The sequence below is a fragment of the Marmota flaviventris genome, chromosome 18 (genome assembly GCF_047511675.1).
Source record: "Marmota flaviventris isolate mMarFla1 chromosome 18, mMarFla1.hap1, whole genome shotgun sequence".
NCBI lineage: Eukaryota > Metazoa > Chordata > Mammalia > Rodentia > Sciuridae > Marmota > Marmota flaviventris.
The window spans coordinates 14,854,160-14,881,843 of record NC_092515.1 but is presented as its reverse complement, the minus strand read 5'-3'; the positions used below and the strand labels follow the sequence as shown (position 1 = coordinate 14,881,843).

Sequence of the window (27,684 nt, the reverse complement as noted above, 5' to 3'; positions counted from 1 at the left end):
GGTGGGGGGCATAGTGGATGGGGGGGTCAGTGAGGATTCGTGGTAGGAGTAAAGGATGGAGGGAGACGTGGAGAGAGAAAGGAGAGGTGGGAGAAGATGTGCCCTGCTTGGGGTGAAGCCAACAGGGACCTCACGGGAAGCAGCGTAGCACAGAGGATGGGTGGGCTCTGGGGTCTGACAACCTGGGTTCACATCCCAGGTCCGGTCTGGAGACGTAGCTTAGCAGTTGACCACTTGCCTAGCGTGTGCAAGGCCCTGAGTTCGATTCCCAGTGCCGTGTGCACGTGTGTGTGTGCATGCACACCCCTCACAATCCTAGATTTGCCACTCTTTAGCTATGTGAGCTTGAGCAAGACACCACCTCCCCGTCCTCAGTTTCTTCATCTGTAAAGTGGACATAAGAGCAGTACCCACTTCATAGGGTTGTGATAATTAATTGATATTTTATATAAAGCTCTTAGCCCAGGTCTTGGTATACAGCAAGTACTTAATAAGCAGGAAGTTGTGGCACCAACTATTGAGCACCTGGGTGCTCTGATCGTAAGTAATGGGATGGATTCTCCAGCAAAGAAGCAGGCTGTGAGCTCCCTGTCTCCCTTCCAGAACTACCTCTCCCGGAACTTCTACACGCTGCGGTTCCTTGCCCTCTTCCTGGCGTTTGCCATCAACTTCATCCTGCTGTTTTACAAGGTGCTGGCCGTGTGGGGCGGGAGGCTCCATCCCCCACAGCTTCCCAGAGCCCCTGCCGCAAAGGGACAGGGTGTGGGGCTCAGCATTCTTAGGGACCCTACGATCTCGGGACCCCAGAGGGGTGGGCTGCGGTTTCTGGGTCCTTCTGGGCAGGAGGCCCGAGTGTCCGCGGGTGTCAGAGCAGGAGCCAGCTGGAGCTATGTTCCTGGCCCAGATCTGTCACCTGCCTGCCCCGTGCTCAGGTGCAGACCCTTCCCTCTGGGCCACCCACTGACTCAGTCACAGTTGCTGCTTTCATGTCCCTGAAAGAGAGGTTCTTGGGGAGGCTCAAGTGGGCAACTCACAGGGGCTAAGGAAAGGCAAGGGCTAAGAACCAGGCCTCCCAAAGGACAAGGGGCCCTCGGGATCTTCCCAGGGGTCCAACAGGACAGAAAGGCAAGCCAGAGAGGCTTTGTGGGATGGAGTCCTGTCTTCCCCACTCACTGGCTGCATGATGGTAGGCCGGGTGCTTAACCTCAGTTTCCTCATCTGCAAAATGGGCTGGTCACCGTGTCTACCAGCTAGAGCTGTGAGGATTAAAAGATGATTAGTACGTGCAAAGTACTTAGCCCAGTACCTGGAATATAGAAAGTGCTGAGCAATTGCCGGCTACCAGTCATCTCTGTTAGTGTCATTTGGGGTCAGTCTCTTTAGGACTCTGCTATCAAGATGAACCAATTTGGGGCTGGGGCTGGGGTTCAGTGGTAGAGGGCTTGCCTAGAACGGGTGAGGCACTGGGTTCGATCCTCATCACCACATTAAAAAATAAATAAAATAAAGTTATGAAAAATATAGATATGTTTTTTTAAAAAATGAACCAATTCTGTTTTTGGTCCTCTTGTTGCTCAGTTTGATGGGCACGTTCCCAGGACAGTCTGATTTTCAAGCTCGGTCCTGGGCCCTCCCCTCCATCTTGATTGACAGTCCTGTGATCCTGATAGGGGCCCAATCCAGCCTCAGGAATGGAGGCTGCTAATTGTGTTAGTGGGTTCTGGCTGTGGCAGACGAGGTGCCAGGATACCAGAGTCCCCTCCCTGATGGACTCCTCTCCCCTCCTCAGGTCTCAGACTCTCCACCAGGGGAGGACGACGTGGAGGGGTCAGCAGCTGGGGACATGATGGGTGCAGGGTCTGGTGGCGGCTCTGGCTGGGGCTCGGGAGCAGGGGAGGAGGCAGAGGACGACGAGGATGAGAACATGGTGTACTACTTCCTGGAGGAGAGCACGGGCTACATGGCGCCTGCGCTGCGGTGTCTGAGCCTGCTGCATACACTGGTGGCCTTTCTCTGCATCATCGGCTACAACTGCCTCAAGGTGGGCCATGACCATGGTCCTGGGGCAGAGCTTGTGGAGGGAGCGGGGATGCTGGGGCGGGGACAGGGGCAGGGACTGTCACAGTGGTGAGGACAGAGGGCTTGAGATTGGGGCACTGGGTGCAGGATTGGGGTCTTCAACAAGGGTGGCATTTGAACTGGGAACAGAAGCCGAGAAGCCAAGTCTAGAATTTTCCATACCATGCTTGTGCGACTGTGATAATTTCTGGGTCAGGAAGCAAACATGTCATTGGGAATGTTGCTTTCTGCACGTTGGTCAGTGGGTTAACTATGATCTCTAGGGGTCCCTGGGGTCTTGGACATAACATGGATGTCAACAGGGATGTGGGCTCTGACGCCACAGGTGCCTGAGGTTTTCAGTGCCTCGTGGGTGTGTCATGATGGGTCCATTTGGGTTCCATGAGGTCTGGCAGTTTTCATAAATCTTGTTACTATTAAATGAACACAGTTCTCTTGACCTTGCGCTTTGGCAGTGCTGTTCCCACAGCCTGCAATGCCTGGTCCCACGTCCATTCCTTCCCACCTGCCTAAGGTCCAAGGGCAACCTTCCTCCCTCAGGAAGCCCCGGCTTGCACCAGGCACCCCTGCTGGTCTCCCCAGCCCCTCTGTTTTGGTCCCTCCTGATGTGACCCTCTGCCTGCACCTCCCATCTCGGCCCTGACCATCCTGGGGAGGCTCCTTCAGCCTCTGCGCAGATGCTAGCGAGACCTCTTGGCTTCTGCGAGACCCTAACGCCTGCCCTCTCCCCACCTCCACCATCTAGGTGCCCCTGGTGATCTTCAAGCGGGAGAAAGAGCTGGCCCGGAAGCTGGAGTTCGACGGTCTCTACATCACAGAGCAGCCAGAGGATGATGACGTGAAGGGGCAGTGGGACCGCCTGGTGCTCAACACACCGTAAGGCCCAGTCCGCCCAGGGCGCCAGGGGGTGGAGGCCCAGAGCTCAGGACAGCAGGTTCCAGCCCCTGCGACACTTCTCCCCACGCCTGGTTTTATTCCCCATAAAATAGAAACATTTCCCATGCATCAAGTTCCCCAGGGGAGGCCGGGGATGTGGCTTAGTAGTAGAGTGTTCGCCTGGCACACAGGTGGCTTTGGGTTCCATTTCTAGCACCACAAAAGAAAAAAAAGTTCCTCTGGGGCATTCTGAGGGCACATGGAGGTTCCTGGGCCCCACCCTGGAGGGCGTGGGCCAATGTGTGTAAGTGGGACTGTATTTTAAGCCCCATCCCCGGGGGCCTTTCTCACCAGGTGCTGGGAGTGGGAAATAAGAGCTCATTGGGTTTTTAGCCAGGGAGGGAAAGAGGATGTGCGAGGCCGTGAGGGGACTCTGGCTGCCAGCTGCCCCCCCCCCCCCGCCAGCTGCGCTATTAGGGGCACCTCTCGGGAGAAAGAAAACCAGGGACCAGGTGTAGCTCAGTGGCAGAGCACCTGGTGAGCGGAGGCGAGGCCCTGGGTTCCATCCCAGCTCCACGAAAAGTAAATAAGAACATCAGCTGGGCTCCATGCGCCCACCTGGAATCTCAGCGATTTGGGCAATGAGGCAGGAGGATGGCAAGTTCAAGGTCAATCTAAGCAACTTAGTGAGACCCTGTCTCAAAATAAAAAAAAAAAAAAAAGAAAGGGCTGGGGGTGTAGCTCAGTGGTAGGGTGTCCCCGGGCTCAATCCTGGGTACTGAAAAGAAGAAAGAAAAGAAATTCCCAGAGGCTCGGGGGCTGAGGCAGGAGGATTGTGAGTTCAGAGCCAGCCTCGGCAGCCCAGCCAGGCCTCGTCTCAAATGATTAATAACCCGGGCTGCGGTAAAGCCCCCCTGGGTTCAACTCCCAGGACCAAAAAAACCCACAAAATGTGAGGCCAGCTTGGGCAACTTAGCAAATGAGGAGCCAGGTAGAAGGAGCCTGCTCTGACCCCATCGAAATAGAAAGGGCTGGGGACGTAGCTAAGTGGTAGAGGGCTCTGGCTGCAGTCCCCGGTATGTATACATAAATAAATAAATAAGTAAATACGAACATCTTTAAAAGAAAGAAAAGAAAAGAGAGAGGAAAAAAGGAAACAGAACAAAAAGGAAGGAGCCAGGCAGAAGATGAGCCGAGGCTATTTTATTGAGCTAGAAAGCAAGATTGTGCTCCGTAGGAAATGGTGACATGCTGGGAGGGTGACAGGGCTCACTCTGGACACGGCAAGGACAATCCGAGCATCCAGAGGAGTAGGAGGAGCAGAACTGGAGCACGTCATCTAGGTGCGGGTCCCCGGATTCCTAGCCACCCCCACCCCCTCCCCCACCCCGCACTCCCTGGCTTGTCACTGGGAGAACTGGTAAACCCAGGTCCAGAATCACCAAGCACAGTGTATGAAAGCAGCGGGAGGAAGCGTGCCATTCCCCTGCAGCATGCCGCTGTCCCCACTGGTCACCGCCCAGAGCCTCCCCCGGGAGCAGTTCTGGTGTCTTTGCATGCTTGGCTCTGGACACAAGTCCCCTGCCTCACCCAGGCTCCACCAAACATGGCAGCAGGGTCCCCACTGAGCAGGGTCCTCTGTGCGAAAAGCACAGGCTGGGCAAGGTGGTGCCCGTCTCCAGTCCCAGCTCCTGTGGGGCGGAGACTGGGGCATGGAGCCAGGAGTTCAAGGCCAGCCTGGATAAAGGTCAGTCTAAGGCGAACAGCACTGGGATTCCTGTCTCTCCGGCCCGGCTGGAGGCTCCCAGCCTCTGTGAATGTCTCACAGGTGCTTTCTCTTGGCAGGTCCTTCCCCAGCAACTACTGGGACAAGTTTGTCAAGCGGAAGGTGAGGACGTGGATCGGGAGGGCTTTCTGGGCTAGGTCCCTTTCTGCCACCGGGGCATCCTAGCTGCCAAAGACTTGCTTCATGTGAGACCTTGGGCAAGGGCCATTGCCTTTCTGAGGAGCATGGGTTTGCCACGGGGACATGGGCATGATAATCATGCTTCCCTCTCACACGAGGTGACCCACATAGGGCAGAGCCCCTGGCGCAGGGGCTGAGCAGGAGCAGGGTAGCAGCGCTGGTGTAAGCTCAGGGTTCAGAGCTGCCTGCGTTTCCACTCCTAGCTTGTCTGTGCCTCAGTTTCTCTCATATTCAAAATGGGTAATCCCGGAGTCCCAGCTACTCAGGAGGCTGAGGCAAGAGGATCACTTGAGCCCAGGAGGTCAAGGCCAGCCTGGGCATCATGACAAGACCTAGCTCTAAAAAAAATTTTAATAAAATAAAAACAAAATGTGGAGGAATAACAGGGCAGACCTCACAAGATTGTTGTAAGGATTATATGTCCTATTACACAAGCAGAAGGCACATATAAAACAGAAGATAAGTGAAGGTTGTTCTTATCATTGATTGACTTAGTAGAGTTTATTGAGTAGCTACTGTGTGCTGGAAGTGTTTTTGGAAACTGAGTTCCAGCAGTAACAAAATAGTGATTCTGACACTTTATTTGCAAAGATAGATATTGTGCAGATGGTAATAAGAGCTGTGGAAAAAATAAAGCAGTCCGGGGCTAGGATGTGGCTCAATGGTAGAGTGCTTACCCTGCGTGTGTGAGGCACTGAGTTCCACCCCAATGCCCCCAAATAAATAAAGCAGACAAGAGGGGTGGGGAGCATGCCTGTGTGTGTTGGCCAGGGGAGGTTGCTGTTTTATGTAACGGGTTCAGAAAAGGTCATACTAATTCATAAGGAATTGAGGAGGTGAGCCAGGTGGAAATTGGGGGAAGAGTGTCTTAGGTGAGGGAACAGTCAAGACAAAGTCCCTCAGGCAAGAATGTGCTGGTGGGTTTGAGGAACTAGAGGAGGCCCCTGTGGCTGTGGGAATGAGGGGAGAACAGGTTCATAGGTACCGGGGCCCAATTATAGAGGTTTCCCTGCCTGCCTGCCTAAAATAATACAGTATCTCAACTAATTTGGCTGCTGGATCAGCTGCACCTTTATCGTGTTGATCCCTCACTGTGATTATCTGAACAAAGCTCTGGCTCTTCTCCCCAGAAAAATGTACACCAATTTCTGTAAAAAAAAAATTTTTTTTTGGTAGTTGTAGGTGAACAGAATGCCTTTATTTTATTTGTTATTTTTTACGCGGTGCTGAGGGTCGAACCCAGCGCCTCCCGCAGGCTAGGCAAGCGCCCTGCCACTGAGCCCCAGCCCAGGCCCCCATTTTTATACCAAGTTCAGAGTGTCTCCAGAATCCCCCAGGGACCGTGACACTCGCCCCTCTAGTCACATCGCAGGGTCTGACACTCTGGCGCAGGTTCTGGACAAACACGGGGACATCTTCGGGCGGGAGCGGATTGCCGAGCTGCTGGGCATGGACCTGGCCACGCTGGAGATCACGGCGCACAACGAGCGCAAGCCGGACCCTCCCCCAGGGCTGCTGACCTGGTGAGCGGGGACCGGGCCTGGGGTGGGAAGGGGAGGCGGCCCGCCCCGGGCACCCCGCCATCCCGGCCCTCCTCGCCCTGCGCAGGCTCATGTCCATCGATGTCAAGTACCAGATCTGGAAGTTCGGTGTCATCTTCACGGACAACGTGAGGAGGGGCCGTGGGGGAGGGGCCAGCAGGGTGGGGCGGTGGAGGGGGGTTCCAGTCCTGTGTCCCCACCCTCAGGGTGACTCTTGAGTCCCTGTGATCCTAAGGTACTTTCTCAGCCCTGAGCTTCCTCAGGGTGCGCTTGGAACCCAGACCCTGCCTTCTGCAGAGGGTCCCCGCTGCCCCCGAGGTCCCCAGCTCAGAGGCCCCCAGCCCTCCACACACCTGCTCCCAGGGAGGGCACCCCAGTCCCTCAGCGCCTGCAGGCTCCCTGACCCCAGGCGCCCTGTGCCCGCAGTCTTTCCTGTACCTGGGCTGGTACATGGTGATGTCCCTCCTGGGCCACTACAACAACTTCTTCTTTGCCGCTCACCTTCTGGACATCGCCATGGGAGTCAAGACGCTGCGCACCATCCTCTCCTCCGTCACCCACAACGGGAAGCAGGTGTGGTGGAGAGGACCTGGGGGGACAAGGGTGGCAGTGTAGTGGGGTGGAGCAGTGGGGATGGGGCAGCTGGGGACCAGCAGGAGCAGGGAGGGCGGGCCGTGCCCAGGGGGCAGCGAGGCCTGTGGGCTGAGCCTCCCCTGCCTGCCCCCAGCTGGTGATGACCGTGGGCCTCCTAGCCGTGGTGGTCTACCTGTACACCGTGGTGGCCTTCAACTTCTTCCGCAAGTTCTACAACAAGAGTGAGGACGAGGACGAGCCCGACATGAAGTGTGACGATATGATGACGGTGAGCCCCCCCAGCCCCCCCTCTGCCCCGCAGATCACTGGCCTCTGTTTTCCTGTCTGTAAAGGGGGTTATTAGCAGCTGCCTGCTGGGCTGGTGACAGCTCAGACGGCTGATATGTCTAAGGGGCCAGACCCACGGTTAGTGCTCCCCAGATATAGTTTTGATTTTATTTGAGACGTAAAACTATATGTTACTGGGCTGGGGGTGCAGCTCAGGGGCAGAGAGCTTGCCTAGCATGTGCGAGGCGCTGGGCTCCATCCCCAGCACCACCAAGGGAAAAAAGGCTTCGAATAGTGCCTGACATGCATTAAGATTACGTAGATGTTAGTCACTATCAACCTGTAATTAAAAACACCAGCATGCCCAAGATTGTGGTGGTACACACCTGTAATCCCAGCAACTAGGGAGGCTGAGGCAGGAGGACTGCAAGTTTGAGGCCAGCCTCAGCAACTTAGTGAGGCCCTAAGCAACTTAGTGAGACCCTGTCTCAAAATAAAAAATAAAAAGGGCTGGGAGTGTGACTCCATGGTTAAGTGCTCCTAAATAAAAGTACCAGCGTGCAGATAGTTATATTTTTTCTTCTATTCTAATAACAGTGATCGTAACCCAAATTGGCTTTAACCTACTAGAGGCAGGGACACAATTAAAAGACTCATTTCAGGACATTATCTCAGGAAATGACCTGTAAATCCAGCTCCTCGGCCTGACATTTGAGGCCCTGTCAGACTGGCCCTCCAACCCACAGCCTTGTTCCCATCAGTCAGTGATTTTAGCTCTTACTTAAGCCTCATTATGGCTTACAAAAGCGGGGGCGAGGGGTAAATCCTGAGTCTACTCTGTGTAAGTCTAACCACAATCCCTCTTGCTTTTTACTTTCTGGCTGCCTGTTCCTCTTTCAGTTCTCTAAGACCATATGTTTCCTCCTGACTCAGGCCCTTTGCACTTGATCTCTCTCAGTGCCCCCATCCCAGGCACAACATGCACATCCCTTCACATGACCCCTCACCTTTCAACTCAAATGCTGTCTCCTCCAGGAAGCCCTCCCTGACCACTGCTGGGGCCTGGGCCTGCAGTGCCCATGTGACCAGACTCTGCTTTATTGATCATCTCTCTCCTGCTGCTGCTCCCTGCTGTTGCCCAGAGCAAATCCACATCTCAGCCCACCAAACCTCTTTCAGTTCCCCATGGGAATAAGATTTTATTTATTTTTGGTAGTGCTGGGGATGGAACCCAGGGCCTTGCACACGGAGGGCTACGTGCTCTTCTCCTGAGCTGCACCCTCCGTCTGCAAGATTGAGCCTTTCCTCCCCGACGGTGATGTTGCACCTGTGGTTTTCTTGCCTGGAACCCTCTTTCCCACCAGCCACGCACCTCACACCTCCTTCTGGTTCCACTCACACGAGTCCCCCTTCCAGGAAGCCTCACTGATCACCTAGAAGGGGTCAGGAGCTCAGCGACCTCTCGAGGCTTCCTGTCCTTCTCCAGCTCACACTGATCACATGGCTGCCTCCCCCAGCCTGGCCTCGGCCTGTTCCTGTGACCGTTTCTGGGCTGTCACTGATGCAGTATCTATGCGCCCTGAGAGGACTAGGCTCTAGGCTGTCACTATCACTGCTGGTGTCCAGCCCTGCCTAGCCCAGGGTCTTGGCTGGTACTCAGTGAATGGCCACCGCACAGTGGAGTGAGTGACCACATGCCCCCCATCCCCAGTGCTACCTGTTTCACATGTATGTGGGTGTCCGGGCTGGCGGAGGCATTGGGGATGAGATTGAGGACCCAGCGGGTGATGAATACGAGCTCTACCGGGTGGTCTTCGACATTACCTTCTTCTTCTTCGTCATCATCATCCTGCTGGCCATCATCCAAGGTCAGTGCTGGCTGAGGTGGTGGGTGGGAGTGGACACTCAATGTCCAGAGTGGGGCCAGCTCCATGGCTAAAAGAATGCAGACCACGAGCCAGTCTCCATGGATTCCTGTTTCAGGTCTGCTTCTCTCTACTATGAAACTCTGGGCAAGTGGCCTCAGTTTCTCTATCTGCCAAATGGGGGTATTAATGGTGCTTAACTTCATCAGGTTGCATGAGAATTAAGTCCATACCTTTTTAAGTGTTTTGTAGTAAGTGCTTAATAAACACCAAGTTTTATTCTTCTTAGCAAGTAGGGTGAGACTGGGGAGATAGGGGGTAGAAGGCCCGGCCCAAAGGTAGGTAGCTGGGACTAGGAGGAGTCCGAACTGGGTCTGAGTCTGCCTGACCTGCGTTCTGCCTCCCCAGGTCTGATTATCGATGCCTTTGGTGAGCTCCGAGACCAGCAAGAGCAAGTGAAGGAGGATATGGAGGTGGGTCATTTCTAGGAGAGTTTCCCAGAGGGATTATGGGATGCTGGGTGGCCAAATGGGCCTCAACTCTGCTGTCTTTCACCACCTACAGACCAAGTGCTTCATCTGCGGAATAGGCAGCGACTACTTTGACACTACACCGCACGGATTTGAGACCCACACGCTGGAGGAGCACAACCTGGCCAATTATATGTGAGCGCAGGCCGCTGGCCAATCGGGAGGGCGGGGGCGTGGCCAGTGGCCCAGGGGTGGCTACTGAGTGGGGCGGGTTAGGGAAGGGGGTGTGGCGTCCACGTGGGTGGGGCTCCCAGCCAGCCAATCAGAAGGTAAGAGCGGTTCTGGCCTGTGTCCTCCCTCCCACAGGTTTTTCCTGATGTATCTGATAAACAAGGATGAAACGGAACACACGGGTCAGGTAAGGGGGTGCTAATGAACGACAATGGGCCGGGACGTTATCATATCAGGCCAATGAAAGGTGACAGTAGAAAGCTTAAGTCAATATCAAGACGTGACCAAAGGACTCTTCTCCTCCCCCAACCCAGGAGTCCTATGTCTGGAAGATGTACCAGGAGAGATGCTGGGATTTCTTCCCGGCCGGCGACTGTTTCCGCAAGCAGTACGAGGACCAGCTCAGCTGAGGCGGCCCCCACCTCCCTACCTCAAGTGCCTTACTCTCACCGAAAGCCCCCAGCCCCTGCCCTCAAGGAAGTTGAGGGCGAGGTGACCTTGCACTGGAGAAATAAAATCTGTGCTATACCCCCTGGCATCACTGTTGGTTGTTGAAATTGGGGGGGGAGAGAACACCCAGAAATTCTGCCTCCCCCCCAGAAAAACAAGATGACCGCATAGGCTAAAGTCACATTTATTAGAAGAAGATGAGGCTACGACATGACCACTAGTGTGTACTTTGGAGAGATGGATGCAGGGACCCGTTCCTAAAAGACCCTGTAGGGTCATTCCTGGATGTAGAGGTTGCTGGGGGCAGTGGGGTCGTCCGCTGGTCTCGTCTCCACCACCACAGGCCTGGGAAGGGAGAAGCAGGTCATCTGTTCATTCACAAGATAAGTTAATAGGGACGTGCCGTCCAATGCTGGGGAGAACAATGACCACACTGATGTGGTCCCTACAGTGGTGGAGCCTGCCATCTAAGGGAGGGCAACAGAAATCAATGATCACATGGGTGCAAAGAAGCAGGGGGTGCATGGCAGAGAGACTCACCCCAAGAGGACAGGTAAGGTTCCCCAAAGAATGTACAGGGGAGCCTGAGGTGGTTCAGGAAGGAATGTGGTAAAAGAACAAGAAAGAAAGTTTGGGGCCAGATGCAGTAGTGCCCGCCTGTAATCCCAGCAGCTCCAGAGGCTGAGGCAGGACGATCGCAAGTTCAAAGCCAGCCTCTGCAACTTACTGAGATCCTGCCTCTAAATAAAATATAAAAAGGGCTTGGGGGGGCTGGGGTTGGGGCTCAGCAGTAAAGTGCTCACCTAGCACGTGTGAGGCCCTGGGTTTGATCCTCAGCAGCACAAAAAAATAAATAAAGGTATTGTCTCCAATTACAACTAAAATATAATTTAAAAAAAAAAAAAGGGCTGGGGATGTGCTCAGTGGTTATGTGTCCCTGGGTTCAATCCCTTGTACCCCCATCTCCCCCACACACACAAAAAAAGAGTGTTCTGGGCAGAGAGAACAGATGTGCAAAACCTTTGATTAGGAGAGGCTGGGTGTGGCTGGACTTGTGTGTTGAGGCCAGTATTGAGTGTTTCCCTTGAGGCTTCGAGAGGATTTGAAGCAGAGAGAGAGTGAGATGGTCAGACCTAGATTGTTAAAAGGCCCCCCCAACACGTCTAAAGGGCACAGGGAACATGTTATGAGAACTATATCTCAGTAACGCTGTTAAAAACAGATATCTCTATAACCATAGCCAGTTAACCTTGTGCAGTCACTATCTTTTTTTTTTAATATTTTTTAGTTGTAGATGGACACAATACTTTTATTTTATTTATTTATTTTTACGTGGTGCTGAGGCTCAAACCCAGCGCCTCACACGTGTTAGACACGTGCTCTATCATTGAGCCCCAGCCCCAGACCCCTGCAATCATTATCTTAAGGTAAATTCTGAACTATGTAACCATTGAAAGGATTGATAATTAAAATTCCTTTATCTAAAAAAAAAAAAAATGGAGCCCCTTACAGAGCCTCCCATTGGCTAAATCCGAGACTATTTGTGCCTCAAGATAAAAAATTATAATAGATTACAAGATGAATAGAGTGAAATAGAAATCCATGAGATGATGCTGATATTAATAAATAAAAAGGCGCCAGGTGTGGTGGTGTGCACCTGCAACCCCACTGACTTGGAGGTTGAGGCCTCAGTAACTTAGCAAGGCCCTAAGCAATTTAGTGAGACCCTGTCTCAAAATAAAAGTAGATATAGTTCAATGATAAAGAGCACCCTGGGGCTAATCCCCATCACTAACTAAATAAACAAGAATAAAGAGAGGAAGGGGACTGGGGCTGTGCTCCCTGGTGGAGCGTGCGCCTTATATGTGAGGGGCCCTGGGTTCAGTCCTCAGGATCAAAGGGGGAAAAAATGGATAAAACAAAAATGCTGTGTTTTTTTTTTTTTTTTAAGTTACTCTTTGGGGAATCTGAGTGAAAGGGATTCAGGAATTTTTTTTGTATTATTTTTCCAACTTCTTGCAAATTTAAATTTATGTCAAAATAAAAAATTAAAATAATTATTTCAATGGCTTAAAAGTTAAAATGAAAATGCCCCCTGACTGCTGTGCAGGGAGTAAACTGTGGGAAAAGGGATGGAAGCAGGAAGACATGACTGTCCAGGTCAAAGTTATGGGTGGCTTGTAATCCCGAGGCTCAGGAGGCTGAGGCAGGAGGATTGCAAGTTCAACGCCAGCCTCAGCAAAAATCAAGGCACTAAGCAACTCAGTGAGACCCTGTCTCTAAGTAAAATACAAAATGGGGCTGGGGATGTGGCTAGTAGTCGAGCACCCCTGAGTTCAATCCCCCATGTGTCCCCCACAAAAAGGTATGGGTGGCTGTGACACCTCAGAAAGCCCTCTCCACATCAGAAGCTCCCTCTCTGGACCTTCTGTCCCCCTCCCCACCACTGTACCTGGGGGAGCCAAGCAGACGGAAGGTGAGGGTTGGGTCTCTCAGCTCCTGCAGCAGCTGGGGAGAAAATGAGTGTGTCAGTGACAGAAGACCCCTCCCCACTCCCCACCAACACGTCTCCCTTAAGGAGAACAAGGAGAGGTTTCTGTGTGTCTGCCATCAGATCCAACACCATGTACCAGCCGTGTGACTTCCGGCAAGTTACTTAACGTTTCTGTGCCTCAGAATACTAACCTGCAAAATCTTAGTACCTATCTGATTGGTTATTGTAAAGATTAAACAAAACATTAAAATGCAAGGGTAGAGTCTGATACCGTGTTCTATGAGATAAACCCCACTTCCCCTCCATTTTCCAAAGGAGGACAGTGGGGCACAGGACAGTGAAGTCCTGTGTCTAAGGTCACTCAGCTGGTTCCAGTGCAGGCTTCTGGTCCATGCTCTTGGCCCCCACCTTACAGTCAGGGCTTAGAGGCTCAGAGAGAAGGAAACTCCCTTGCACAGCATCACATGATAAGACTGGGCTTGGGGAGACAGTGGGGCAGAGAAGGGGCTCCGTCTGCACTGAAACTGGAGGAAGGTTCCATCCAAGACGCCAAGCCCATGTTTAAATGTCATTGATGACCGTGACCGAGGCAGGCCGATTGGCGTGGAGGGGAGGAGCTTACCTGGTCGGAACCTGGAGCCCACACCTGGACTCCGTGCTTCCAGAAGGCCTGCAGCCTGCCCCCGACCATAGCTGGAGAGAAGCAGCAGCCGTTACCCCTGGGACTCACTCAAGCCTCATCCCCGCCCCCAGGACCCCACCTCTGCACATACCCACGGCCTCCACCGGTTCCGTCATGGGGATCTCAGATGTGCGAAGTCCCCGGACTGGGGCCCCCTCTGGCGTCACCAGCTTCAGGGAGCCTGGCCAAGTAGAACGAGGGTGTTAAGAACCGAGGGCTTCGCTGATGAGCAGGCAATAAATTCAGTGTGAAAAGCCAAGAAGGAAGTGGGGGTGGGGAGCCGTGGGGCGCGGCCCGGAGGGGCTCAGGGTTTCTGAGAGACGCGGTCCTGGACAGGGAAACAGGGAGGGCCGGGCAGGGGCTCTTACCATCCATCAACACCATCACCATGTCTTCCTTTACCTGGGTCACCTGCACTGCTCCCTTGTGCTCTAGAGGACGGGAGTTAAGAAACAACTCCACCCGGTTCTCTGTTCTCCCACATGGTCCCCATAGACCAGGGTCTCACTAGGCAGTGCTCAGGTCCCCTGCAAGTAGGCCAGGCCCCGCCCACCACCCAAGCCCCATCCCGAAAATCTCACCATTTAAATAAAACCCGCTGTCCCACTCTTGGGTCAGTACTGCCTCAAGATAAGCCCGCCCACGCCCGCTCGGCCCCGCCCACTCGGCCCCGCCCACTCACCGGTGCTCATCTCGCCCAGCCAGCAGGACAGTGCACCGAAGCGTACGGTGTGGAAGAGCACTGACTTAGCGGGCCGGCCCGGGCTCACGCCGATGCACACGGCCGGCAGGTCGGAGCCTGGCGAGGTCAGCAGCGCGAACACTGGCAGAGGCGTGGGCAGTGGAAACAGCACCTGCTGCTGGCCACAGGGCAGGGGCGGGATCAGTGGGAGCAGGGAGTGGCTTGCGAGGGACCTGGCCTTGCTATAAGGCTAGGGAATTTTTTTTTTTTTTTTTTTTTTTTTTGTCGCACTGGGGACTGAACTCAGGGGCGCTCAACCATTGAGCCACAGCCTCTGCCCTTCCTATTTTGTTTTAATTTTGAGACCGTCTCGCTAAGTCTGGCCAATTTACTCAAACTAGCCTCGAACTTGCTATCCTCCTTTCCCAGCCTCCGGAGTCGCTGGATTACAGGCGTGCACCACAGCGCCTGCGCAGGCCTAGGACTTCTGAAGTATATCCTGGGCCCACAGTCTTGAGAGGTGCTATCTGGAAATTTCAAGGTGTCAGAGGCCTCAGAGGGTTTGGGGCCTCCTCAGAAAACGAGGGGTGTGGCTTCAGAGTGTGTGTGGCTTTGATTGAAACCTGGATATAGGCAGGGACCCCCAAGGTACAGGGCCTCAAGGACAGTAAAAACCTATCTTCTTAGATATTCAAAGAAAGGAACAGGTCCTGAATGGGATCTTCTTAGAAATCTGGGGCTGGGCACAGAGTCTGAGAAATCCTTGGGGCCAGGTGTGAAGGGCGGAGTTTAAGAATCAAGAAGCCCTGTGAAGTGCGAGTGGTAGGCGAGGCCTCTATGGAGGCGGGGCTTCAGGGAGCTCTCCAATTAAGCAACTAGGGTGGAAGGCCCTAGTCACTGCCTGTCCAGAGTCCACAGTACTCGGAGTCCCAAGTCCCTTACCCGAACCAGCAGGAACTTGTTCATGGGCTGGTACCACTGGAGCAGGACTACGGAGGTCTCCAGCGCCCCGCACAGGAATGGGCCCCCGGAGCTCGCACCCTCGGCTGTGGGGGTGGGCAAGGATGGGTCAGGGTCAATTCCCTCTCCTCCCTGCTCTCCTCCCGCTAGGCCCAAAGCACGAACTCTGCAGCCTTCCAGAGAGGATGCACCCAAGCCCCGCCTCCCCGGCACGCCCCGCCTCCCCGGCACGCCCCGCCTCCCCGGCACGCCCCGCCTCCCCGGCACGCCCCGCCTCCCCGGCACGCCCCGCCTCCCCGGCACGCCCCGCCTCCCCGGCACGCCCCGCCTCCCCGGCACGCCCCGCCTCCCCGGCACGCCCCTTGGGTTCTGGCTCACCCACACAGCACGCCCGGCAGCCCTTGGTGTCCTGGATCTTGGTGGAGACCATGTTTCTCCTGGAAGAGGAGGTAGGTGTGAACCGGTGGGAACAACAGGGGGAGGGGAAATCACAGGGCCTGGGGTGTCGTTTGGGGGCTGTTACCTTCCCAGTAGCCGGTGGGGGCTAATGTGAGCGATGGGGCTTCCTGCTCTGGTCTCTTTCCGTTCCAAAAGGCCCAGGATGCTATGAGAATACAGGTGGGGGGTCTTTCCTGCAGTGTGTATGCATGTGGGGGGAAGCAGTTATAGGACCCCGCTACCACCTCTTCTCCCCCATCGCTTCACGGGGACCCAGACCTTTGTCTGAAACTCCCACAACTGCAAATCCAGAGCGCTTTTCATTCATTCCTTTCTCATTCGATACATTTTAAAGGCCTAGAGTTGGCCAGGTGCTGTACTTGGCTCCGGCAAAAAGTACTGAATATGTTCCCTACCCTCATAGTACTTGTGGCCACGTAAGAAATTAAACTGTGAACACTTAACCAGTAAGATGGAGTTACACATATTAAAGTTTAAGAAAAAAAAATCTAGAAATTCTAAAGTCTGTTATAACAGATGTGACATTAGGTGGCTCATGGATTCTATTTGACTTGGTGTTTCTCTCAAAACTAGCAATTCTTTTACACAAAATATTTACAAATCAATGACACAGATTTTTAAAAATCTATAACTTGCTCGTTTTATTTTAATAAAGTCAGAATAACTTCTGATGGCCATTTGAATATTGAAGCTATTTAAACACTAATTTATTGTAGAAATTACCTCAAGACTGACTTGAGGCCTAGCGTCAGCTCTGTTTTACACACGAGGAAACAGGCTCTTGCCTTATGTCCCAGGTGGAAAACTGGGTGGGATTTGAAGCCATGGCTCAGTTCAAGGGCAGCCTAAATTTTCTTAAGCTCTGCTCATCTACCTCCCAACCCCCTGACCCTTGGCCCTTAATTTCTGAACCCGCCTCTCCCCACAACCCACAGACAGACCTGAGAGGGACATGAGGACATTGTTGATGGAGTATAACCAGGTGGTCCGGCTAGGAAAGAGCTGCAGAGGATGGGGAGATGGCTCCTGTAACACCCTAGCGCCCCCCACCCCCAGCCCTGTCCAACCCTTGGGGCCATCCCGTCCCTCACCATCTCCAGCGTGGCCTCCTGATCATTCCGGTTCAAGATGAAAATGCCTTCTTCAGCCCCGAGGAGCAGGTGCTGGTCTGGAAAGGACAGGGAGGACACTGGGACCTATCTCGTCCTGGGGACCTCCCAGATCCCCGCCTGCCTGAACCCAAACACTGGCCTTGAGGCTGCAGCTCTAGCCCTTTATTCTCTCTCTCATCCCAGCCTTTGTTTCCCCCAATCTGAGTCCCTTAAGCCAGTCTCAGGGTCCCCTGAGAAAGTGAAAGTGACTTGCCACTTTCAGGTGGTTCTTCTCTGACATACAGAACCTGGCGCTGTCTCCTTAGTTCCTCCCCCAACCTTAGACCTGCCTCCCCAGATAGCCTGCCCCAGTTCTGACCTCCAGCTGCTAATCTGTCTTCACACTGATCTCCAAACTCTGACAACCTCAACTGCAACTTTATCTGCCCAGCATCACCCCCGAACTCTGATGCTATGCCTTTAACTTTGACCCTTGTCTCTACATCTTTGATCCCAAACTCTTCTTCTCTGTAGCTTTCTGATCTCTAAATCTCCTAACCACGAAATGCTGACCACAGTCTATCATGAACCTCCAGCTGACCTTCTGCACATCCATCTTGTCCCCCAAACTCTATCCTTTCTGTGAGATTTGGGGACCCTGACCCCCAAACTCTAATTTTTCCAATTTTAACTCTTCAACTCCTCTCCCTTCTTCCCCTCTTGGATCCTCAAAGCCAAATACAATTGGGGTCTCCACTCCCTGCCACTCCCACCCCACCAAGACCCTCCCCTGTCCCTGCCCTTGAGCTGCCATTAAAACTCCTCCGCGGGCCCCCTCACCCCTTGGCTTCTCCACCCCACCCCAGGCCCTGCTGGACTCTAGGAAAGGCCCACCCTTGGTGGAGGGGTGTGTCCAGGCTGCTGTGCTGTGGATCCGGAGGGGACAGCCATTGAACAGCTTTACGAGAAGGGCACATCCCTGGGCAGGCCGTGGAGGGGCCGGCGGCAGATCCAGCCAAAGCGAGCGGAGAACAGGAAGATGCAGTGGTTAAGACTCTGTCGCCAGAGTGCCAGGGATCAAACCCCACCTCTGCCTCTTCACTCCCATTCCCGGTCTGCTTTCCATGGTCTCAGATACCCATGGCCAACCATGGTCCAGAAACATGACATGGAAAATTCCAGGGATAAAGAAGAAATCACAAGTTTCATACAACTTTCACTACAGTGTAATGTTCAAGTTATCCTAGTCGATTATTATAGTTGTTAATCTCTTACTGTGTCTTAATTCATCAAACAAACATCATAATTATGTGTATATAAGAAAAATACATATGTGGGGTTTGATACTATAGTTTCTGGCATCCCGTGAGGGTCTTAGAACATAACCCCCATGGATAAGGGGCACTGCTATATAAACCACCTGGGCAAGCTACCTACCTGCCCTGTGCCTCAGTTTCCCCATCCGTGAATGGTCAATGATCTCTACCTTTGGGATATCTATTTCTTATGTGTGTGTAAGTTGGAGTCTCCCTACGCGGTTGCCAGGGCTGGCCTCAAACTCACAAACTCCTGCTCCTCCTGCCCCACCCTCTGAATGGCTGGGACTGCATTGGCCTGTGATGACTGCCTGTCTCTCTGAAGGGTGATACTACGGAAAGACAAGGTATCAGCATTCGGCACAGAAGAAGAGAAGTGTTCAACAACACATGTCCCTCGTTATGATTATTAGTCCTCCCAACGCCCTCCCATACCGCCTGGGTGTCCCGGCCCCCTCCCAAGGCACACAGCTGGCCTCACCTTTCTCTTCATCTTTTCCTTTTTAGGGGGCAGCAGTGGGGGCTGGTCAGGCTCCCGGGAAGCTGGGTTCCAGAGTGAGGGCTCTGAGAGGGGGTGGGAGGAAATTAGCCCCCAGGACCCCCGCCCCTGCCCACCCTCCATTCCCCTAACAGGTCCACCCTGTTACCTGAATGGGCAGTGAGGTGGGGGCTGCGGGTGGCTGGGGGAGGACCAAGATGGGGGGTGCGTGGGGGGGGTCCACTGGCACACCGGACCAGCACCCCTGGGCTCAGGTGCCCCTCATCCCCCATTCCCCCAGGACCTTCATCTGATGGAGAACGGAACTTGGGCTTTGGAGACAGGAGAAGAACACGGAGGACATACATTAGATGATCTCAGAGAGGACCCCTCTCCACCCAACCCTACCTCCCCCAGACTGCACCAGCCACGGCTCTGACCCTCCCCACCGTGTCCTGCATCTGCCCCCGGCTTCCCCTGGACACCCCATCCCCAGACAGCAACGCACTCCAGAAACCAAAGGTTAATAATGGGGGCGGCAGGGCACTCCTAAGATCAGCTACTGACCAGTGTCCACGAAGCCAAGCTAAATACCCGATCCCTAGGTTGAGGGATGCCTAGGTCTGAATGGATCCACTGTCCAGGACTCCCAGACTCCCAGCCCCGGACAGCCCAGCATCCCTGCATCTGAGGACCTGGCTACCGGCCTGCAGGGCCTTACCTTGGGGGGCAGTGGCGGGGGAGTGTCCTCTGCAGAGGGGGGGCTGTAACACAATGGGGGGAAGTGGGCGGGGTGCGGGAGAAGGCTAAGGCCTGGGGCTGGGAGGCCAGGATGGAAGGGGGCCACTGGGTCTCCTTGGAGCTGAGGACTACGGGACCAAGAGCCACAGTGACAACAGTGACAGCAACCCTGGGACCGGAAGCACTGGCCACACATGGAGCCTCTGACTCCCTGAAGCCCAGTGACAGACAGCTTGCCCTGGCGGGATGCAGGTCTCACTCTGCGACTGCCCCCACTGCACACGAGATGTGTGGAGGGCCTGAGGAGTGGGCCTTGTGGCTGCCCTAGGCCGGGGCTTGGGGAAGGTGGAGTGACACTGGGGTGCAGCTCTGGGTCTGGGGCTCAGGGGAAATTTTTCAGAAACTGAGTTTTAGTTAGAGGTTGGGTGAGAGACACCAAAGGATCAGGTCCTGAGGCCGGGGCTAGGGCTGAGTTGATGTCGGGGGTGCTCTGGGGGCTGGACCCACCCATCTGGGAGCTACATCTGGGATTGGCTGAAGGACCAGGCTGAGCGGATAGGTGGGGAAAGATGTGTGACTGGGGCAGGTGACATCCTGGAGGGAACTGGGGCAAGGCCTGGGGTGAGGGCACGAAGGGTCGGCGCTGGGGGTCAGGTCAGGGCTCAAGGGCCAGGGGTAAGGAAGGTAGGGTCAACTGGGCATGCGTCGGCAGCTGGGGCTGCAGAGAGGGCCTGGGGCTGGGCTTCTCACATGTCCACATCGTCGTAATCATCATCGGACTCTGACAGGTGGCTCCTGAAGAGTGACAGGCATGAGCTTCAGGCAGCTCCCAGGTACCCCCAGTGCCCTCCCCTCCCACCCCAGGGGGCCTGACCTGGGACTGCTGCTCCTGAAGTCTGCGGGTGGCTGTAGGCGAGCCTGTGGGATAGGGAAGGGTAAGCCATGCCCAGGGGAGGGGGCCCTCGGGGAGGGGGAGGGCGTCTCACAGTGCTGTCGGCTGGGGGTCTGGGCTCCACTCCTCGGAGCTTCCTGAACTCCATGTGCCTCCCTGGGTGCGGGTGAGGAAGATAACCGTGAGCCAGGAGCAGGCAGCAAGACGGCGGAGAGAAGAAGAAGAGGGGGGAGGTTAGAGTCAGGATCTCGGGTTGGTACTGTCCCTTAGAGGAAGGGTCTTGGCTTATAGAGATCTCACTTTGGGGGTCAGTGTTTGGGATCAGAGAGATAGAAGAGCTCAAAGTAGTTATAGAGTGTTTTCAAAATCCATTTGGGGGCTGGGAATGTGGTTCAGTGGTTAAGCGCCCCTGAGTTCAATCCCCTGTGCAAAAAAAAAAAGAATCCATTTGGGTATCAGGGATTCTGATAGATTCCTGAGGTCTCCTTGGTGGATGGGAGGCCTCATGAGGTCTGTTTGCAGTTCGGAGAGGTGGGGGTCTCTATGGTTGTTATGTGGGTCAGGTGGTGATAAGGTTCTTTGGGGTCTCTGATGAGGTTCTTTGGGTCTCTTATGAAATCAGATGGTGATAAGGGTCTCTGGTGACCTGATGGTAGGCAAAGGGGGTCTCTTGGATCTATTATAGGATCTATCAGGTGTCCCCAAACTGTAGGATTTTCTACTCACGATAGCAATCTGCGTCTGGGATCCCCAGAGAGCTGGACTGGTGGGTGGACCTGATACGCCGAGGGATGGCAGGAGGTGGCTGGGTGGAAGGGTACCAAATCAGGGCTCATGGCCCCCAAGCAGCCCCCGCCAGCAGCTTGGGTCCAGCCGCGAGCCTTCCTCTCTCCCACGACCCTCTGCACCCAGCCCTGTGCCAAGCTCCCTGCCTCCCGCCCTCTTCCCATCCATCCTAAGGGAGGTGCGGCAGGGGGGGATGGGCCTGGGCAAAGGCCAGGAGGGTCCTGCTCTCGTGGCAGCCGGGACCCTCACCTCGGGATCCTCATCTTCAGTCTCAGCAATGGGGAGCCCCTTTCCGGGATTCCTCATCTTGTCCAGAAGATCTAGGATCAGGCCCCTACTCAGCCCGGGCTGGGACACCAGCTGGTGCTGGGGAAGGAAGAGGGAGTCAGTAGACCAGGGCTGGGGTGGCAGGAAGGGCGGGGACAGGGCCTGAGAGCTGCCCAAGGGGCCTGCTGGGGGAGAAGGCAGGAAATGTGCGGAACTCTGAGAAGCTTTAAGGGAGTAGAAGAATACAGGGCCCTCCAGGGAGGCCTGGAGAATTCCAGGGGGGCCTTAGAGGAGACCAGCCTTTCCTTGGAATTCCAGAGGACTCTCGGGAATGGGTCCTAGGGTCCTTGGGCATTCGTGAGTTCTAATAATTAGGGGTCTCAGAAAAGTCTGGAGGATATGATTTGGAGGGTCTGGAGTGGTCCTGGGAAATTTTGAGGGGCCACAGGGGTCTGTGCAGGAATCCTGGGCTAGGAGAACCGGGGAGCGGGTGGGGTGCTTCTCGGGGAAGGGGATTTACACTGAGCATCTTGGTGGCGCCAGGTCGTTTCTTGGGGCTCTTGGTGAGTGTGACTTTGACAAAGTTGTGGAAGGCAGCTGACCTTGGAGGAAGAAGCCAGGTTCCGGGGTGAGACTAGAGGCCTCTCCCATCAGACCTTCCAGCCCTGGCCCGGCCCACCCTGTCCCTCAACATGAACCTCCTTTACCATTTGCTCTTTTCCTTTAGCCGGGGAGGCTGGTAGCCACTCTTGGTCATGAGGAAGAGAACTCTAGAATAGCAGGGGAAGCACATGGGGTTCAGACCCCCAAGGGAGCCAGACCTGATGGCTGGAGAAAAGGCATTCGGTGCTGGGGGACCCTTGGACGTCTCCTTCAGGGGGACTAGGGGGACCTGCCTACCTGAGAGGATGAACATCAAAAAGTGGTGGCTGCAGCTCAGCCAGTTCAATGGCCGTGATCCCCAGGGACCAGATGTCACACAGCTCGTTGTACCCTCCCTTCAGGGCCACAGCAGCTACTTCTGGAGCCATCCTGGGGGCAGAGAGTCTCAGAGAGCCAGGGATGGCACAGGATGGAATGGAACAGGACGGGGAAGGCAACGTATGGGTGAGGGGCCACAGAAACAAAGATGGACACCGAGAGGTAAAGGCGGAGAGAGACGGGAAGGCAGAGACCAACAGAGGGACAAGAGTGAGAGGCACAGGAACAGAGCTGGGGTACAGCTCAGGGGCGGAGCACTTGCCTCGCATGTGTGAGGCCTCGGGTTCCATCCACAGCACCCCCCAAAATAAATAAATAATTCCATGGGGGTGGGGGACAGAAACACAAAGATAGCCACAGGCTGAGGAAATTCAGAAATAGACCTGGAGAAAAAGATCAGGATAAAAACCAACATAGGGCTGGGGATGTGGCTCTAGCGGTAGCGCGCTCGCCTGGCTGCAGGGGGTGCTGGGTTCGATCCTCAGCACCACATACAAATAAAATAATGTGTGTGTCCACCGAAAACTAGAAAATAAATATTTAAAAAAAAGTTCTCTCTCTCTCTCTCTCTCTTAAAAAAAACAAAAACAGAGTGAAAAAGGCAGAAAAGGGACAGTCAGACACGGAGAGCCAAGAGGCTCCCAGGGGGTAGTCAGGCTGGGAATGAGGCTGGAAGGAGAGTCCCAGGAGCCAGGGCAGGAACACCTCCCAAGCCTGGGGGAAACCCTCACCAGTAAGGTGTCCCAATGAAAGACAGGCGTCTAGCCAGCGTCGCCCCAATCTGGGCCGAGATCCCAAAGTCAGCTGGAGACAGAGGGAGAGATACAGCATGTCAATACCCCTGGGTGCCAGTTAGCTCCCTGTCACACCCGGCAGCCACACTCACCCAGTCGGACCTCCCCAGCATCGTTGATGAGGATATTGGCTCCCTGGACACAAGAGGAAGGATGCGATGCTGTCAGAGACCCCCTTTCCAGCCACTGCTGCCCCATCGCCTGTTCCTGCACTCCACAGGGCAAGCTACCCTATCCCTGAGCCCCCAAAAAGCCACTCCCCCCTCCCGGGCTCCACCCCTAGTGTCACCTTCACCCCCAGACCACCTTGATGTCCCGGTGTATCTTCTTCTGTGAGTGCAGGTAGGCCAGCCCCTGGGGAGGAGGCAGACAAGGGGGCTGGGAATGCCTGCCGGATGAAGCAAGCCCCGGTCCCCAGGGCCCCCCAGGCCTCTCCTCACCTGGAGCACTTCCCGGCAGACATAGCTGATCTGGAGCTCTGAGAGGGAGCCAGTCACTGCAAAGGTCACCCCGGCCAGGCCAGGTGTTGGACAGGGAGCCAGGAAGTGGGGGTGGAGTTGGGGGTTCCCTGGCTCCACCTACCCACACCATCTGAGTGCCCAAGAGGGAGGGGGCACAGGACGGGACAGGTGGGAGGGGAGAGGGAGGCCCAAGGGAGGCCGAGGGGAGGGGGGGGCTGGGAGGTCACAAGGCTGGGAGAGAGATTGTGATGCATGGACACAGGCCAGAGGGAGATAGTCACTGGATATTATTTACGTCTACTGTGTACATCTAAGGACACAGCCGTGACCAAAAGACACATCCCTGCCCTCGTGGAGAGAACGTTCCAGTGGGGGAGACAGATGATAAGCAAGTAAAACACACAGCACATAGGGCTGGGCCTGTGGTTTGGTGGTAGAGCACTTGCCAAGCATGTGCCAGGCCCTGGCTTCAATCCCCAGCACCAGTGGGGAAATTTTTACATATGTGCACATGGGTATGCACCCATATATGCACCCAACACAAACAATAAACAGGAAAACAGAGCAATAAAAGATAACAGGAAATATGTGTAGGAAAGACTATGACATTTTACACCACGTTGTCATAAAGCTACGAAAGTGACAGCGGGGGACATGAGGGACCTCCTCAGAGGGAGAAGAGGAATAGCAAGGGCAGGGATGGGGGGTGGGTAGGACGGTTTCTGGGGCTGAAAAATGGCCAAGTGGGGGGACAGAGCAGGGAAGAGAAAAGCCATCGGAGAAAGGCCGGTCGGCTTGGGTGGACCAGGGCCAGGGCAAAGGCCATGAAGAGTTGGGGCTTCAGAGGGACACGGGAGCCCTGGGAGGCCTCCCAACAGGAGAATGACGTGACTGCCTGCAAAATGAGGAATGGCAGAGAGCGACAGAGACAGAGAGAAACAGGGACAGAGCCAAACTGAGACACAGAAAGAGCCAGGCAGAGACCAAACGCGGTATGACAGACATTTTGAAAGAGAGAGACATTGGAGGGGTAAAGAGGGGACAATAGAGACAAGAGATAGGGGAGGCACAGAAACCAGGCCTGAGAGACCTGTTGCGTGAGTCACTTCCTCTCTGTGGGCCTCAGTTTCCCCCTCTTTGGAGGGTTTTTTCTTTTGCGGTGCTGGGGATGGAACCTTGGGCCTCCATACACCAGACAAGCCTCTACCCGTGAGCTACCCTCCAGCCCCCTGAGAGCTTCTTAATTAGGTCCTTCGTTTTCTGACCTTTGAGGTCTTGAGCTACAGGGAATCAGGGAATCATGGAGGACAGAAGCAAACTCAGAAATTCAGAGAGGAGTAGCTCAGAGGGAGAGCACTTGCCCAGCACGCATCAGGCCCTGGGTTCCCTGCGCACCACCACCAAAAAAAAAAAAAAAGTAGGAGAAGAAGGAAAAAAGAGAGAAAGGTGATGACCATCAGAGGCTCACCCACCCCATCCTCAAATTTTCTGAGACTAAAAGGCAGGCTGAGGAAGAGAACCAGAAATCCATTCACTCATTTGATGAGACATCGAGGGAAGGAGGACGGGGGCAGGGGGGGGTGTCGTCACTGCATACAGAAAGACTGAGCCTGGACAGCAGGGTCCCCACCTGCTCAGTCACCACAGGCTCCTCAGCATCCTCCAGGCCAGGCCCAGGACAGGGAGGGGCTTGTTGCATGAAACGTGGAACAGGAAGACAGTTCCCAGGGACACAAACACTGAGACACTGAACAGGAAAGCTGGATTTGAAGGGTCAAGGGGGCCTAGATCCCTTGTCCCTCCTCTAACCTTGGTAGATGTCCTGGAGAGAGCCAGCCCCACAGAATTCCATGCAGATCCAGAGCTTCTGCAACCTATGAAAGTTCAAGAGGTAACTATATTATTATTTATAGGAGAGAGCCCCTGGTACACTGTCTTGTTCTAGTTCAATTAGAACTTGAACGTACGGGTGTCATCTGTCTCCCCTTGCCCACCAGAGTAAGACTGTTTCATTCCCATTTTACAGAGAAGGAAATTGGGGGTCAGACAGGAAATCTGTTTTCTGGACAATTCCATTTGGACCTAAGTCTTTGGGCTTCAAATCCAGGGCACCCTTCTGCTGTCCTAGGCTTTCTGAGAAGACAGAGCTGAGATGCAGGTTGTGGAGGCTTGGATGGGACAGACAGGCCCAGGGTGTCAGATCTGGGGAACTGAGGTCATTATTGGGGCAGCAGAGACATTATTTTGGAGGTCAGAGAATTTAGGGGTTCATATTAAAGGAGAAGAATAAAACTGGGGAACCCAAAGGGCAGAATGATGAGAGATTTATTTGAAGGCAGTTGATTTCAGATATGGTTAATACGAAGGGATCAATTTGGGGGACCCTGAGTCAGAAATGGGAGTTCTGGATTTGGAATTAAGTTAGGAGTGACCTGGTCAGAGACTTTGGTCTGGGGATCAACCTAGGGAGTGCTCCAATTAAAAGTGGGAGTCCAAGATTGTAGTCAGGTTAGGGTATCTGGGTCAAAGTGGAAGTTAGGACAGGGGATGAGGTTAGCGGGTGTCTAATCAGAAGTGAAGACTCTGAGTTAGGGGCTGGGCTGGGTCCCTGAGGTTAATCACCAGAGGTAACTGCCATGGTAGGCCACGATGTTGGCATGCCGGCAAGTTTTCAACATGAGGATTTCCTTCTGAAGGGTGGACACATCATCATCTGCAAGGAGAGGCAGGAGAAAAAGGTGGCTTCAGACAGAGAGTCACTGGAAGGGAACAGGACCCCCCCAGCCGGTGGGGGTGGGTTGGGGAAGGAGTTTCTGGGTCCCCTCTCACCAGGCTCCATCTTCACCATCTTCAGTGCTACCAGGTCTCCGGATACCTTGTCTCGAGCCTGGAAAAGGGGAAGTTGGCTCTCAGGCGCCTCCATCACTGAGTCCTTCTCAATATCCCTCCACAAGGCCAAGGACTGCGACCCTCTTGCACCCTATCCCTTATTGATTCTCAACCTAAAGATCACTGGTTTGAGGATGATGGAGACCAAGGGGCTTCCTCACCTTGAAGACTTCCCCATAGGTGCCGCCACCCAGCCGTTGCAGCAGGTCATAATGGTCCCGGGGATCCTTGTTAAAGATGTCGGGGTCCACGAGCTCCATCCCTGGAGGCCTGAGCTAGGCCTGCGCCCAGGGGCCAGCAGGGCCTCAGGGCTGGAGCTAGGAGCGCTGGCACCTCCCTCCCTCCCCACAAGCCCTGCTCCCGCCTTGCCTCTGAGGGCTGTGGCCTTCCCCCTCCCCACTCTCGCTTCCTGCCCTAGCTGCAGAACTGTGCAACGGGCTCCACCCCCCTGTCCCCTGGGCCCTCAGATCCTGGGGACCCATGGGACCCCCCTTTTCACCTCTATGGCCCAGGGCTGGATGTAAATGAGATGCAAACAGTCTTGATTCTACTGAGGGCACCCCCTGCTCCCGTTCTGGGTGGGGCTACAAACCATAGTGGAACTCTGCTGGGTGCTTGAAAGTCTGACCACAACGCAGAGGTTGCAGGTCTGCATAGGAAGGCTACATAGCTCACATGCTGTTCACCTTTAAAGTACATGCATTTAAAAGTGTCAGCTCCTGCATGCCCATGGCGGTGCAGGGGCAGTGCACATGCCTGAATACCCGTGTGTACACATGTGTATGTCCTCACAGCACATACACTCACTCATTCCTGGTACATGTCTGTGCATTCACGCCTGCAGTGCACAGAATCAGTACACAAACAATTCATGACGGCACACATGGGGCGGTCGCCTCTGTCCCCAGTCTGGAGCCTAACGGAGACTGGGCTCGATCCCTAATTTCCCGGCAGAGCACAATAGCTTTATGGTTCCATACTCATGGAATTGGGGTGGAAGGTGGGGACAAGGGTCCAGGACTTGAAACTGGGGAGGTCTGCAAGCTGGATCCGGCCTCCGGGGCCCAAGCCTGAGGCAAGAAGGATTTTCAAGAGCATTTCCATAGGGAGTTGGCCATGGCTCAAATGGAGGGCTACTATGTTTGTGAGATTACGGTGCGCAACTCAACGTGCGCGCGCGCCGTCGGAAGCTCGGTCTCCTTTCCGAAAAATTCGTGCACGCGCGCGTCCCAGGCTTGGGACTGGGTCCTGCAAACCCGGGAAAGCTTAGCCCCGCCTAGTGCCCCAGAGCAAGCGCCTGCGCTTTGCGGTAGACTAAGCTTTTTCTCACGCTGTTGGCTCTCTCCGCCGGGTGGAGCGAGTGCGCACGCGC

The 27,684-nt window shown here is 54.6% G+C and overlaps 2 protein-coding genes across 3 annotated transcripts in view; one reads left to right on the top strand and one right to left on the bottom strand.

Annotated features, from left to right (window-relative positions):
• Ryr1 (ryanodine receptor 1) overlaps window positions 1-10,427 on the top strand; it is a 106,412-nt gene extending 95,985 nt beyond the window's left edge. Inside the window, exons 91-103 of the mRNA XM_027941225.3 lie at window positions 604-690; window positions 1,790-2,041; window positions 2,825-2,955; window positions 4,801-4,843; window positions 6,314-6,444; window positions 6,530-6,590; window positions 6,889-7,035; window positions 7,190-7,324; window positions 9,035-9,191; window positions 9,597-9,661; window positions 9,753-9,853; window positions 10,025-10,076; window positions 10,204-10,427. Of these exons, the coding sequence (XP_027797026.2) occupies window positions 604-690; window positions 1,790-2,041; window positions 2,825-2,955; window positions 4,801-4,843; window positions 6,314-6,444; window positions 6,530-6,590; window positions 6,889-7,035; window positions 7,190-7,324; window positions 9,035-9,191; window positions 9,597-9,661; window positions 9,753-9,853; window positions 10,025-10,076; window positions 10,204-10,299 (1,458 nt within the window). The 3' untranslated portion in view covers window positions 10,300-10,427. The remainder of the gene's footprint in view (window positions 1-603; window positions 691-1,789; window positions 2,042-2,824; window positions 2,956-4,800; window positions 4,844-6,313; window positions 6,445-6,529; window positions 6,591-6,888; window positions 7,036-7,189; window positions 7,325-9,034; window positions 9,192-9,596; window positions 9,662-9,752; window positions 9,854-10,024; window positions 10,077-10,203) is intronic.
• An 80-nt stretch (window positions 10,428-10,507) lies between these two features.
• On the bottom strand, window positions 10,508-26,674 carry Map4k1 (mitogen-activated protein kinase kinase kinase kinase 1). 2 transcript variants are annotated; one of them, XM_027941215.2, is made up of 31 exons: window positions 26,474-26,674; window positions 26,253-26,310; window positions 26,046-26,136; window positions 25,233-25,297; window positions 23,403-23,458; window positions 23,269-23,316; window positions 23,055-23,097; window positions 22,900-22,972; window positions 22,088-22,219; window positions 21,895-21,957; window positions 21,708-21,789; window positions 21,170-21,286; window positions 20,861-20,939; window positions 20,229-20,290; window positions 20,117-20,160; window positions 19,993-20,037; window positions 19,223-19,265; window positions 18,671-18,833; window positions 18,505-18,587; window positions 17,602-17,686; window positions 16,708-16,784; window positions 16,558-16,618; window positions 15,681-15,789; window positions 15,536-15,594; window positions 15,140-15,243; window positions 14,198-14,375; window positions 13,884-13,946; window positions 13,607-13,696; window positions 13,456-13,526; window positions 12,792-12,847; window positions 10,508-10,684 (listed from the first exon to the last, which is right to left on the bottom strand). In XM_027941215.2, the coding sequence occupies exons 1-31, from the start codon at window positions 26,570-26,572 to the stop codon at window positions 10,615-10,617; spliced, it is 2,469 nt and encodes an 822-aa protein (XP_027797016.2). In that variant the 5' UTR covers window positions 26,573-26,674; the 3' UTR covers window positions 10,508-10,614. The 2 variants fall into 2 exon arrangements, with proteins under 2 accessions (XP_027797016.2, XP_027797017.2); XM_027941216.2 differs by having other exon boundaries at window positions 14,198-14,372; window positions 26,474-26,673.
• Window positions 26,675-27,684: the final 1,010 nt, after the last annotated feature.

Coding starts and splice junctions, on each gene's coding strand:
- Map4k1 (XM_027941215.2), bottom strand. CDS start 26,572: ATGGAGCTCGTGGACCCCGACATCTTTAACAAGGATCCCCGGGACCAT. Junction 16,785..17,601: donor GACACACCCCTCCACCAAGG/GTGGGCCTTTCC, acceptor TGTCCTTTCCAG/ACCAGCACCTGCTCCTCGGG. Junction 14,376..15,139: donor ACAAGTTCCTGCTGGTTCGG/GTAAGGGACTTG, acceptor CCCTGTGGCCAG/CAGCAGGTGCTGTTTCCACT.